The sequence below is a fragment of the Podarcis tiliguerta genome (assembly GCF_965153285.1).
Source record: "Podarcis tiliguerta genome assembly, chromosome: 14".
NCBI classification, from domain to species: Eukaryota; Metazoa; Chordata; class Lepidosauria; order Squamata; family Lacertidae; genus Podarcis; species Podarcis tiliguerta.
The window spans coordinates 39,969,678-39,984,293 of record NC_139547.1 but is presented as its reverse complement, the minus strand read 5'-3'; the positions used below and the strand labels follow the sequence as shown (position 1 = coordinate 39,984,293).

General features: G+C 46.7%; 1 protein-coding gene across 8 annotated transcripts in view; it reads left to right on the top strand.

Moving 5' to 3' along the window:
* The first annotated feature begins 1,296 nt into the window (after positions 1-1,296).
* The window catches only part of SYT17 (synaptotagmin 17), a 36,385-nt gene continuing 23,065 nt past the window's right edge, over positions 1,297-14,616 (top strand). For 2 of the 8 annotated variants that reach the window (XM_083412640.1, XM_083412644.1), the window contains exon 1: positions 7,109-7,638. Coding sequence is in view for 3 of the 8 variants with exons in the window: in XM_083412637.1 (XP_083268763.1) it covers positions 1,826-1,921 (96 nt within the window). In the remaining 5 variants the exon portion in view is untranslated. Of the gene's footprint in view, positions 1,922-3,045; positions 3,177-7,108; positions 7,639-14,616 lie in introns of those variants that run through there. The other 6 variants (XM_083412637.1, XM_083412642.1, XM_083412643.1 and 3 more) reach the window with 6 other exon arrangements.

Sequence of the window (14,616 nt, the reverse complement as noted above, 5' to 3'; positions counted from 1 at the left end):
TAACAACTGCAGTTTTGGTTTGGAAGAGGAAGAGTTTCCAGGTCAGAGGTTACTACAGGTCCCTCCAGACTGGTTTCTTCTTATAAACAAGCAAACGGTATATTCTGCAACGTGCCACTGATGATGTAGCAATAATGAATTCGTGGTGGACCATCCACACATCGTTCTGGATAGCCAACACATCATTGTGCTTTATTAGTTGTTCTGCAATGCTTCCCTAGTGTTGCTGCATTATTGCCATCTGGGAGGGGGCACTTTTTCACTACAGTGTCGGACAAAACAAACTGGAATAGTTTATATGCTCTATGTGGGGCTTCCCTTGCACCAGATCTGGAAGCTGGAGTTGGTGCAGAATGTCTGTGGGATAGCTCAGTCAATAGAGCAAGAGACTCTTAATTTCAGGGTTGTGGGTTCAATCCCCACGTTGGGCAAAGCAATTCCTGCATTGCAGGGGATTGGACTAGATGATCCTCATGGTCCCTTGTCAGCACATGACATATCTGCTCAGAAATCTGCACTGGCTGCCAATTTGCTGCTGGGCCAGGTTCAAGGTGTTACTACTAGTCTATAAAGTCCTAACAATTTGGGACCAGTTTACCTGCTAGATTGCCTTACTGTTTATATGTTCACTCAATCCAAACACTTCAGTCTGTGGTCCATATTTGTTATCAATCTTTTAATGTTGCAGGACCTATATTTTGGAACTCCCCACCTATGGATACCAGGCAGGCGCCCTCACTATACTCTTTTTGGCTCCTGCTAAAAACATTTTTCTTCGGACAAATTTACCCAGATATCTAGAATGCTGGTATGCTTTTAATTTATTGCTGGTTTTAATTTTTTCAATGTTTTAAATAGTTGTTTTGTTTTTTACAAACAGTTTTATTGGTGTATTCTTTTTGTACATCACTTTGAGGCCTTTTACAATCAAGTGATGTGTGAATTTTACGAAATGAATTTTTACAAACGGTTGTGATGTAAAAAGTTACAGCAGGAAGTTACAGGGCACACACTGATTGGCAAACAAAGCAGCATGCCTACCCTAAAACTTTTGCAGGTGCAAAGATTATCGAAAGTGTGGGATTGCAGATACCTGCCCCGATGCTTTCATGAACGCAAAATGCACAATAAGACATCTGGACGGGCTCTAAGTATCAAGTAGATTTGGCTTCTGCTGCTGTCATATCACAAATTCAGTACTTAAATGAGTTGAGCTGGATCAAGCTGTATGTAAATTTCACATTGGTTACCTCTCTGCATAGTTTTAACACCCCAATCGTTCTCAATCTGTTGTATCCATGACAGTTTGCCAGGGAGCCAAGATTTCCTGTTTGGTTGCCGAAACGTCCCTTCAAACTCCCTCTCCCTCTCTGCGTTGACCCTCCCACGTGTTGCTATTTGGCAACTCCTCCATCTGCCAACAGACAGATGGAGTGCTTCTGTTTCCAGGAGATGCTTCCTCCTGATACATCCTTGGGGTTTTAAACTGAGTTCTCCTTTAAAAAAAAAAAATGCACGGAGAGAGAAGGGAATCCAAGTTTCCAAAAACCCCCCACCGTACTTGGGGTGCCAATACAAGCTAGGGGAAATTTGCCACGTGCCAAGGAGAAGCAAGAAGAAATGGGTGTCTGTGGATTCATGCAGTGACTGGGGGCAAGGGGGAAACCCACCCCTCCAGGAGGAGAGAGCCTTGCATCCTGGAACAGCAGGCGACGGGGAAGAAGAGAGCGGACCCCAAAGTGAAATCCATTACGAGGACTGCAGGTGGCTGCCCAGATCGTGAGAGAGTGAGGAGGGATGATTATCCTTACTGAACGAACAAATCATGTCTTTGTTGGCTGTTGAGGGCAGAGAGAGACACCAGGATCTGGCTATGCCGGGGGCGAAAATGAAGCCTGAAGAAGATGGCAGATATATGCAGGTAGGTCTTGAGTAATATTGGGAAGAAAAGGATGTGTTCTGGGCAGGAAGCAGGTGCAGCATGGAGGTTAGCTCGTTGGGACCAAGTGGATGAGTTACATGTTCAACTAGGCCCTCCAGGCCGCTCCATATGGCCTTCAGATCTTTTGCCAGACCACACCCCTCTCTGGCTCTGCCTTGCCTGGCTGGAAGGTGCCCCAGAATGCTGATCATGCTTCCTGCTTGTCTGTATGGAGGCTAGAGGGAGCTGTGGGAGGGTTTGTTGAAACTAATCTGCTGTACAAAGGTAAAATTTGCATTGTTCGGCCCACTTTTGCTTCTCACCGTGTCCACAAATGGCATGTGGCTCTCAGAAGGTTACCCACAAGGGAATGTGGCCCTTGAGCTGGAAAAGGTTCCCTGGCCCTGACCTAAGAGAAACTGGTGAATCCATCTCACACTGGAACAAAGAGATGAGGAATTAGCACTATGGGGCTCATCCACCTGGGAAGGTAGCTCATCTAGGAGAAGGTACAACATACCTTCCAACATTTTCGTCCCTAAAATTGGGACGTCAGGAGGGGCGTGCATTCCAGTCTGGCACTCTGGTGATTGTCAGCAGGGTCGCAGCAGAACAGCAGACTGAAAAACGGGACATTCCGGGGTCCGAACAGAAGCTGGGATTGGCTTCTTCGATCCAGGATGTCCCGCTTAAAATGGGACACTTGCAGGGTATGCATACAAGAGGGAACTTAGGAAGAGGCTTCATTCAGAGTCAGACCATTGATCCATCTAGCTCAGGATGTCACCAGCCCTACCTGGAGATGCCAGAGATTTCACCTGGGGCCTTTTGCATGCAAACCAGATACCCTACCACTAAGCTACAGCCCTTCCCCTAACTGAAGGGCTGGGCAGCCCAAACAGAGAGGCAGCCTCAAACTTCCATGAGCTTCATTGTCTCTCAGACCTGGGACCCAGAGAGGCATCTCCCAATGGCTGTGCTCCTTACAAGAAGGCCTCTACTTTCCTCCATTCTGACATTGGGGGTGGGGTGGGGGCTGGAGGAGGCAGCAGTCCTGGCGGGGCTGTTGAGCTGCTGTTGGCACTTGCCTCCTCGTGTGTGAGCAAAAAGACAAGGTGCGAGCATGCTCAGTTATACAGTATGCATTTGGCAAAGCCTGAACAGCATGCTTATTTCCTGTCTCCACATTCTTTTCTGCCTGCGTTTCTGGGACTGATAGATCTAAATGTCTTCTGTGTTTGAGAGAGCTGGAATTGTGAGTACTTGCTCTTATCTGGGGTTGCATAGAGTTGTTTCCAGAAGGCAAAAGGATAAGGGGTGTTGTGGCTGAGCTTTGCAGGGAGGGAGACAGGCTTCGGGACTCAGGGCAGTAGCTCAGTGGTGGAACATCTGCCTTGCATGCAGAAGGTCTCAGGTTCAATCCTCAGCATTCCCAGGTAGGACTGGGAGAGAAACCTCTCCCAGAAATCCTGGAGAGCCGCTGCCAGTCCGTGCAGACACTACTGAGCAAGATTGGACCAGTGACTCAGTATAAGGCAGCTTCAAAATGCTGTTGTTCCGTTGTCTGTCTTTGTATTGTCACTCTTGATTGTTAGTCATAATCCCCAAGCCGCCGGGCTCTTTTCTCCCTAAAAATATCTGCCTGGCAGAGGCAATATTTGTGTGGCTGAAGCTTGTGGTCTCCTGACTCAGATTAAACCCTTTTCCTGGGTTCGTGGAAAACACGGTTTTTGCTAGAGGCAGTCTCTAAAAAATACTGGCATTGATATCACACTGGTTTTGAATTCATAAGGTCCCACGTTCAACACCTGGCACATCCAGGTAGATCTGAGAAGGACTCTAGTCTAAAATGCTGGATAGCTGCTGCCAATCATTAGAGACAATGCCAAGATAGATGGACCAGCACTCTGACTTGGCACTATGCCATCTCCAAAGGATTCCCACAGTCAGATTCTCAACAGCCTGTTTCCCTGAAGGAAGCGCTACCGAAATGCTTAGGACTTACTATCGAGTTAGATCTGCATAGGATCGCGATTGAGCCTGTGCTTCTCTGGCCTAGCAAGGTCTCAGTGTCATAATAATCGGATCCCTTTAATAAATGTCCTGAGTGGTCGTTTGACGGCGTTGTCGCTGCTGTCTGTTGACATCCTATGCAAACAGCTTTGGAGAGCTGATCAGATGGTTTATAAGTAATTAAATACAGTGGTACCTTGGTTTAGAACCATAATCTGTTCTGGAGGTCTGTTTGTAAACCAAAACAGGTTGTAACCCAAGGTGGGGTTTCGCCAATGGGTCCTCCCAAAAAAAATTCATTCGTAATCCAAAAAAAGGTTGCAAACCGGGACACGCACTTCCGAGTTTGATGAGTTTATAATCCAAAACGTATGCAAACCAAGGTACCACTGTAAATTACAGAAGCAATGAATATTGTTTTAATTAGACTGCACACACTTTTTCTTGCTTTAAAGAATCTGGCTGCAGAAGTGGGCCAAGTACCATGGGAGGGGAGCCTGCAGCCCATGGGATATTACTGGACTCCAACACCCATCATCCCTGACCATTGGCTGTGCTGCCTATTACTGATGGAAGTTGGGAGTCCAGCAACATATGAAAGGCATTTACCAACTGCAGTGCCATTCTGTCTACTCAGAAGTAAGTCCCACTGAGTTCAATGGGGCTTACTACTGGATAAGTGGGTGTAGGATTGCTCTGCCTATCATTCTTTCAGTTTACAGTTTTTTTAAATTAGTTTTTTATTAAGGATTTTCTTGTGTTACAAAACAAACAAACAAGGAAAAGTACATGTAGCTTCCCAAAATTCAATTCACTGAGTCTTTTTCATGGTTCATTTACATTCAGTATCATAGAATTGTAGAGTTGGAAGGGATCATAGGGGTCATCTAGTCCAACCCCCTGCAATGCAGGAATCTTTTGCTCAAGGTGGGGCTCGAACTCACGACCCTGAGATTAAAAGTCTCATGCTCTTACCAACTGAGCTATCCCATATAGTTATGACATTGTTGTCATAGACAAGTTGAGATAGTTAAAGGGGGTAAAAGAGCGATAAGGGAGGCCTAGAGCTATAGCACCTCTCTGTGTCCCATCTGCTTTGCTCCAAAGCAGTGGATCTCAAAGTGGGGAGGACTGCCCCCTGGGGTGATGGGATTATCTGGGGGTGCTAAAAGGCAAGGGAGAGGTGGGGGAGATGTAAAAGTCTTTCATACTTTGAAAAGCTGGTATCTCTGTGTCAAGTTCATCAGTTCTGTTGAATTAAACTTAATAGTTTTAACTGGATGTTGAATGAATGTGCAATTACCGTATTTTCCCATTTATAAGACGCCCCCGTTTATAAGACGCCCCCTATTTTGGGGGACTCGATTTAAGAAAATGGGGGGGAGATGGACCAGAGTATATGACGCCCCCTAATTTTTGACATTATTTTTTAGGGGGAAAACCTAGTCTTATACATGGAAAAATACGGTAATTGTTGCAGTTTTGAATTTTATTGTGTGATTACCTTCCTTAGTGGGCCATGCAAACCATTATTCTGAATATATATATATTTTAATAGGTTAGGGGGCACTGGGGATGTACCAAGGGGGTAGTGGTTGAAAAAAGCTTGGGAACCTCTGCTCTAAAGCACCGGTGGGGAGCCTCAGACCTGGGGCATCAGTCCACAGGGAATGGTAGTTGCCCCCGCCAGCCCCGATAAACCCCAGTAAACTCCAGATTCTCAGCTTTCATTTTAAAAACAGAGCAAGTTTCTAGCATTCGTGGAACCTGAGATATGAGGCAAAAATGTACAGGCACTATTCTTCTTATGATTTTGTGAGAAAGTTGCTTGCTCCCAACCCTGGAGCAAAATTTTCTGACTTCCATGGCCTGGGGCCCCAAATACAGCTCCCAAGGCCTCTCTCTATCTGGCCCTCAAAATTCTCCCCAAGCCACATCCCCTTACTTGCCCCACTTTGCACCCCAAGTGGGTTTTCCACCCTGGCTGAAATGTCTTCTTTCAACTCCAATAATGCATCAATCTTGCTTGTCTGGATGGAGGATAGAGAGGGGTGTGGTTATGTGTTTAGAAACTAGCTCAGGGGTCAGCAGACTTTTTCAGCACTGTCCCTCAGATCTTGTGGGGGCTGGACTATATTTTTTGGGGGGGAATGAACAAATTCCTATGCCCCACAAATAGCCCAGAGATGCATTTTAAATAAAAGGACACATTGTACTAATGTAAAAAAACACTGGTTCCCGGACTGTCTGTGGGCCGGATTTAGAAGGTGATTGGGCCAGATCCAGCCCAATTTACTGTTTGATTGTACTGACACCTGTAAAAAAACACCCACCCAGGTATTGAAAAATATTCGAAAGGTTATTAAAATCAACAGTAGTTAAACAGAGATAGAACATATGCAATGTCTATATGTCTACATAGGCTTGCTTAAACAAAAAAATGTTTTAAGCAGGTGCTGTAAACATATTGGTAGCAGTGTCTAAGCAAGAATGTTTTTAGCAAGCACTGTAAAGAGGACTGTGGTGGCAATGTCAATAGGCAGGGAGTTCCAAAGGTTAGGAGCTGCCACACTGAAAAAACAATTTCTGACAAGCGTGGAATGGGTATTATGTTCCACAGATCAAAATGGCCGAGCGGTCATATATGGGGTAAGGAGCTCACACAAGTCTTACTGATCCCCCGCTTTATATACTAACACATACTGAATATCACTCCAAAATAGCAATGCCCTGGATACACCTTTCTTCACTGATGTACCCCACCTTCAGCAACAGCTGGGTGCAGAACAAGATTTAAGGAGCTTAAGTTATAGGGGAGGATATTTTAGTTAAACATTATGAGAAATCTCTTGTGCACTAGCACCTTTCAATAATGAATCCATCAACGATGCTTCAGATTAAATTCTGGGATTTAAAATATTTTTATTCCCTATATTATGTCTTCTTTTAAAAAAAACAAAAGCAAAAAAAACTTCCATATACCAGCCTATAGCAACCCGGTGAGATGTATTGGTCTGGAGAAGGCTGCCCTATAGAAATGATTGGGTCACACCCGCTGTTTCAGTTCAGCGCCTGATGCTCCAGCCGCGCGTGCGGTTCTCTCGCTCCCCCTAGCGGCGAGTGCAATATATATATTAAATATACAGGATTAAAATTAACCATCCTTGCAGAGAATTCCTCTTTCGGCTGCTCTCCTCCGCTGTTTAACGCTGCACGTGTTGCACGCTGCAGGCAAGGGAGAGAAGCCGCCCACTCTCTTCGTTTGCCCTTCCCCGGTTCTCTCCTGTAAAGGTCATTCCCCTCCCCCTTGGCTGGAGAGGTCGGGGGATCAAGAGGTTCCCCCCCCCCCACGGGAGGGGTGTGGCAGAAGGCTGGGAGGCAGATTGCTGACCATGCCTAGAAGGTGGCTTGTTAAAGGAGATAGATATAAAAGAAATCTGAATTAAAGCATCCGGCGAAGGAGGTGCAGAGTGACCACCCGTCCTTCCAGCCAGCCCTCTGGGAATCCAGCTCATGCAACCCCCAGTTAAGCCAATGCAAAAGGAGCAAAAGCAACGAGTTGGTGTTGGGAGCCGGCATGGTCAATCAAACAGTCCTCATTGAGCAAGCCAGGCACGTCTGTGTTCTATTGTTGAGGGCAGACGCCATGCACAGCCTGTGCGGGGACTAATGTGAGAGACCCGAGGAAGATGGCGTATATACAGGTAGGTCTGAGCAGCACCAGTGGGGAGAGAGAGAGATTATTGGGGGTGGCGGTGGCTGCAGACCCAGAGTTTGCGGTGTGGGGAGAGGCAGAGGGAGGGCAGCCTTTGCTTGCAAGGAACAGAACTAAAACAATGGCAAAAATCTTAATACAAAAAAAGCTGTCGAGGTTTTCTCCTTAGTTGCTACCTGGCAAAAGGGAGGATCCCCCTTTACTCTGAAACTTGAGCGACTCGAGTTGTGAGTTTTCGAGTTGCTGACTTTGCTGGAAGAAATTGCAACCTGTAGCATACATTTCTTTTTAAAGTAGCTGGCTGTAATTTTATTCTGCCTTGCCCTCCCTTCCTCCTTTCAATTTTATTGACTAGCAATCGTCAGAGTAGGGAAATAAAAGCCGTTGTTTTTGCTGGCGGTTGGGAGAAGCACTTGGAGGTTAATGGAAGAGCTCCATGGGGGGAAAACAAGGGTGTTTTTTTAATGAGGAAGGTGGGAAATGAGTCCCTGAGATGCTGCTCAAAGTTAATGGAACGATTGCGTGCAAAAATGGGGTTTGGTCTCTCAAATCATGCTGAAAGTGTGTGTGAGAGAGACAGACATTTATATATATGTATTGTGCATGACTTTAAAATGTACATGGCTGCTACCCCGTGGGTTTTTTAATATGTATGCATATAAATAATGACATGTGGATAGGTGGTTTTTGTAAAAATACTTGCTACGTGTGTATTAGTGATTCTGGGTGCTCCATAAGGCTTCCCACCTCTCCTCCCAGAGATGTGGTTGTGTGACGACTTGCATGTATGCCGTGGAAACCTGCAACTGAAGGAGAGGGTGTGTGAGAAAAATGTAAATAGAACAGAATTTGCACTCGGGGCTCTGGAGTAAAGCAGGTGAATCCTATTTCTGTGTGAAAACTCCTTTTGGATTTCACTTTGCTGTGACAGTCCAGAATTTTTGACTGCAGGCCATAGGCACCAACTCCCTGGGGCCCTGGGTGCCCAAGCACCCACAAAATTCTCCATGAAGGAGCCGGGCAGCCACAAATTTGGGTGCCAGGGCTGTGCATGCTGCATGGCACCCATGGCCCCAGGCACCCACGGCCATGGGGCCAAACTGGTACTCCTGCTGCAGGCTATGTGATGGCAACACTGCATTTCTCCTCCTTTTAAGGGACGCTTAAGGTTACCGTTAAGCACGACAGTATTAAAAAGGTGGTCTTTCCTTGAAAGCTTTTAAGCAGAGGTCGGATGTCCATCTGTCAAACTCACTGCTGGGGTGCATGGGTGAGGTTGCTGGATTCTGCAGCGGAAAGGTGGTGGAAACACTATCAAGCAGGAGCTGTCTGCAAGGAGGGCAAAGGGTCCTCAGATGTTTTAAGAAAGAAATCCCCAATTCTTCTGACTGATTTTATTGTGAGCATTCAATTCACTAAGGAAAGCATTTATTAATTAGCTAGCCTTTCTTTGAAGGCAGACTTTCAAATTTCAGCGGTATCCTATATGAGGCCAAAATTCGGTGGTGCCCCGCCTCTCGCCTTCCGTCCTATTCAATTCACTGTGTCATAGTTGTGATGCTCTGCGGCGCCCCCTAGGCTCGGTTCCCCTTGTGGTGGAACCGGTCATGTGGACCAAATCCATCTCTGAACCTGCCTTATACCAATGTGATATGTCAGGTGTGGGGAACATTTAACCCCCCTTCCAGCTGTTGCTGAACCTGCACCATCCCTGACCATTGGTCATGCTTGCTGGGGTTGATGAGAGCTGTAGTTCAGCAACATCTGGAGACTCAAAAGTTCCTCGCTCTGGATCTCCGTATCAGCTACACTAACTGGCAGAGGCTCTCCTGGGTTTCAGACAAGGGCAATGCCCAGTCTTACTTGACTATGCCGGGGAATGAACCTGTGATGTATGCATGCAAAGCAGATGCTCTCCTACTGAGCTGTTATTATTATTATTTATTAAATTTGTATTCTGCCCTTCACTTGATGATCCCAGGGCAGTTCACAACAAAAAAAATACAGAATGAGAACATGAAATACCCCAAAAACCAAACCAACCAATAACTCCTCTCCCTCCAACTCATTTGAAAGGCAATAGAATGTTTAACCTGCCAATGGCCTGGTTATAGAGAAATGTATTCACCTGACACCTAAAGATAGGTAGTGAAGGCGCCAGAGAGAAATTCATTTCAATTGATATATAAAGGTCAGCCTATCAAAGCAACACTTTCCAAAACAATATGCAAACCAAAACACAGGTATCCTTCAGAATTTGCACTTATCCACATTTTGCAATGCACTTTCCTCACCAAGCAGTGTGTCCAGAAATGGATTTATTTGCGGGAATGCGAAGATAAAAATGAATATATATACTGGTAAAAATAACATAAAAGAATGCATTATCTTGGGAAAGTGCTTGCAGAAATGTGTGCACAAGTTGAAACTGCATATAAAGATGTGTTTATTGGGAGCAATTTGAACCTAAACTGCTGGTGGGTTTTCATGAGGACTTCTTTTCCCAAGTGTAAATTTTTGCAAAATGTGAAGAGCTGAATTTAAGATTGGGGAAAAGAATGAGAAATTGGGAGAGCCAAAATTGGCAGGTTTTCCCATCCCTTTGGATCATGCTGTGCACACTGGAGATTTAGGTCACCTTGAGTTGGTACAAGGGGAGAGGGCTGTTAAGTGCAGGTCCCGCTTATGGGGTTCCCAGAAGCATCTGGTCGGTGACTGTGAGGACAGGATGATGGACTAGGTGGGCCCCTGGCTTGATCCAGCAGGGCTTTTCTGTTCTTCCTCTCATGGTTTATTTGCCTTCTCTGTGGTAGCTAAGCTTGGTAGGAGACTGCTCTCCTCTGAAAATGCCAGGCCTGACTTGCTCAAACCTCAGATCAGCCTTTTCAGACTTCAGCATTCAATCCCTACAACAGGGACAGGAAACCTGTGGCCCTCCATATGTTGCTTGGACTCCAACTCCCACAATCCCTGACCACTGCCTTGGGCTGATGGAAATTGGAGTCCCATAGGATGCTGCCTAATGGTGAGGCAGACTGTTGGTCCACCCAGCTCAGTAATGCGTACACAGACTAGCAGCAGCTCTCCAGTATTTCAGGCTGGGTCATCTGTCAGCCCATCCTCTGGAGATGCCGGGGATTGAACCTTGGAGCTTCTGCATTCAAAGCAGATGTTCTTTCGCTGAGCTATGACTCTTCATCAGCAACATCTGAAGGATCGCAGGGTCCCCTTTCCTTCCCTAGAAGAGTTCTTTAGATGACGCTATCGGTATGCAAGGTGCTTTATGGAGTACCAGAGGCGTAGTTCTCTGTCCCAATGAGATTGCAACCTGAAATTCAGCAGAGGGAACAGCAACAGGTGCAGGGGAGGCTGTGGCAAAGCAGAAGGCAATATGCAGATGTATCATAAATCCCACTAGGATTTCTTAAAATGCCTAGTGGGATAGCTCAGTTAGTAGAGCACGAGACTCTTAATCTCAGGGTTGTGGGTTCGAGTCCCACCTTGGGCGAAAGATTCCTTCATTGTAGGGGTTTGGACCAGATGACCCCCGTGGTCTGTTCCAACTCCACAGTTTTGTTTCTGTGTTTCTATGAAATGGTAAATAAAGGTCATTTCTAAGCGCTTGGAAAGCCAACAGGGAGGGGGCCTGTCAAATCTCATCTGGGAAGGAGTTTGTAGGAAAAGGGAAAGTTGCCTTATACTGAGTCAGGCTGTTGGTTCATCTAGCTCAATACTGTCTACACTGACTGGCAGGAGCTCTGCAGGATTTCTGACAGGGGACGTTCCCAGCACTACCTGGAGAAGCCAGGGATTGAACATGGGACCCTCTGCCTGCAAGGCATATCCTCTACCACTGAGCTGTGGCCCTCCCCATAGACAGTTTAGGCTTAATTATAGGATTAGATGTTGCAGGCACAGGGGGAACCAACATGATGCTTGCCTGGTGTTGTTGGACTCCCAGTGCCCATGAGCCCCAGCCCGCATGGCCAGTGGCTAGGGATTTTGGGAACTGTAGTCCAACAACACCTGGCACCATAATGGATACCTACGCAGGGTGGCGTAGAAACTAGCAGATTGCGCCAAAGATGATTTTGTGTGTGAAGGTTCATGTGCATACAGTTAAAACAAAGTAGTCCTGAGCATGTGCAGAAAATTCCGAACCACAACCATTTCTGGCATCTTTGGAATATTTTCTTTTCCTTGCAAATGGTGCAGGGAAGGTAGACTCCGGCATAGAAACACAGAAGTCTGCCACACTGTTGGCTCACCTATCTCAGTGTTTCCTACACGGACTGGCAGCAACTCTACAAGGTTTTAGACAGCTCTTCCTGGACTGGAATGGAACCTGGGTCCAAAGCAGATACTCTTAATACCAAACTGCGGACTTTCCCCAAGGCTCCTCTCCCCCCCCCCCAATTAACTGTTGTACATCTGAGGCTATATATTTATTCTGTGACATTTACAGCCTACTCTGCATGCCCTAAACCCACACTAGTTTCAATAGATGAATCACTGATGCCACCCCAAGGGGATACTGAATCTATCCTTTAGATGCAGAGGCAGCGTGGTACTGAATGCCATCAGATGGATAACAACAAGCGGGAGAGGGCAGCTGCCTTCTCACCTCCTCCTTGGGCCCCTGTGAAGCACTGAAACATAGGGAGCTGCCTTACACTAGGCCAGGCTGTTTGTCTATCCAGCTTGATATTGTCTACACTGACTGGCAGTAGCTCTCCACAGCAGTCTCTGCTAGCGCTACCTGGAAATGCCAGGGACTGAGCATGTGGATCATCTGCATGGAAAACAGGTGCTGTGCCACAGTAGACTAGATCAGGACTGGGGAACCTCAGGCCAAGGCAGTGAGTGTGGCCCCCCAGACCTCCCTGTCTGGCCCTCAGAGATCTCCGCTGGCCACATCCTTCCCTGCTTTGCACCCATTGTGTTTTGCTTGTGCCATTGAACTCTGATGGATGAGTGATGGGGAGGTGTGTCTGTAAACTGACCTACCGTACAAAGGTATAATTTACACTGGTTAGTCCTCCCTACTGTAACTGGAGATAAGCCTGGGATTTAACTGTGAGGACGTTTTGGGTACATATATGTACCACAAAAGCATCTTCGGCGATCAGCCTTCTTTATGGTCCTGTATGGAAGTGAGAGCTGGACCATAAAGAAGGCTGATCACCGAAGAATTGATGCTTTTGAATTATGGTGCTGGAGGAGACTCTTGAGAGTCCCATGGACTGCAAGAAGACCAAACCGATCCATTCTGAAGGAAATCAGCTCACTGGAAGGACAGATCCTGAAGCTGAGACTCCAATACTTTGGCCACCTCATGAGAAAAGAAGACTCCCTGGAAAAGACCCTGATGTTGGGAAAGATGGAGGGCACAAGGAGAAGGGGATGACAGAGGACGAGATGGTTGGACAGTGTTCTTGAAGCTACCAGCATGAGTTTGACCAAACTGCGGGAGGCAGTGGAAGACAGAAGTGCCTGGCATGCTCTGGTCCATGGGGTCACGAAGAGTCAGACACGACTAAACAACAACAACATGTACCACAAAATTTATTATTTATTAATTGCCCACGTGTTTCTTTGCTGCATGTTTATCCAAGGATCCTAGAGGGGAGAGGCATGCAGGCAGTCTTCCCCTGTATTCTCACAGCAACCCCATGAGGTGGGTGAGGCCAGGGCAATGCGACCAGCTCAGCAGTGGGTTTGATAGCTGAGCAGAGATTTGAAGCCGATACTTCCTGCTTCTATCCCAGTGCTCTAACCTCTATGCTAGAATGGCCCAGTGTTGTTATTGGGGCCGCTGTGTGTTATCCGCAGAGCTTCCAAAGTGCTTCATGATAGATTTGGCTTTCCTGACATACTCAAGAATGTGTTAAGTGCTCAAAGAAGTAAGAAGTCTTTGGAGATGTAGCCTGGTTTTGTTTTATGGGACTTGATGGAGCCACAGCATTTGAACCATTATACTGTATAGGGTACATAATGATCTAGAACGGAACATTGTTGTGCAGGACTTGATGGAGCTGTGTGCCATGTTCTGGTTTGATGCCAGAAGGCATGGGGAAAGCAGCAGGCAGGACTGGTCAAAGTCGGCTGGACCATGGACAGCTCCAATTGAGCAACATGTTCGACAAAGGCTGGGAGCAGACAAAGGGCTTTTGTCCTTCTATCTCCAGAATAAGTTCTCCAGGCAACATCCATTTGAGAGAACTTCAGAGCCTCTGAATGCCAGTTACTGGGAAGAATAAGTAAGGCAAGGGCTGTTGTGCTCAGTTTCTGCTTGCAGGCTTCCCTTAGGGGCAGTGTTAGAAACTCGGATATATAAGCTGGGTGCCAAATGTTGCAGAGGAGCCCACCTGAGAGGCACCGGAAATGAGTTCTGGTGAGCTCTGGCTGAAAAAAATCCCTGGATTCCCCCACCAGGTGTAAGAAAATATGCAGGGCCTCTGTTTTGCACACCCAGCACAAGGCGGTTGGTGAAGCTGGTGGCAAGACCAGCAGTAGCTCAAAGCTACACACCTAGTGAAATAAGGTTGTGAAGCCTTGCGGTGGTAGATTGGTTTCAGGTTTCCACAGGTACCAGAGGAGAGAGGCTGTAGCTCAGTGGTAGAGCAGCAGGTCTCCAGGCCAATCCCTGGCAACTCCAGGAAGTCCTGGGAAAGATCCCTGGCTGAAATTTTGGAGAGCTGCTGCCAACCAGTGTAGGCAATGCTAATCTAGAGAGACCAGTAGTCTCATTTTGGTATAAGGCAGCTTCCTGGAAATGTAGAGGATTGATCCTCAAACCTTCTGCATGGAAAGCATGAGCTTCACCACTGCTCCGAGTAAGTTAAGGCAGAGCAATTGTTGGATAATATCCAGGGACTCCTGGGGGAGGCAAGCAAGAGAAAGAAATGCAGCACAAACCATGGTTTCTAGCTACGTTTTGTGATAAAACCATGATTTGGTTGGTATG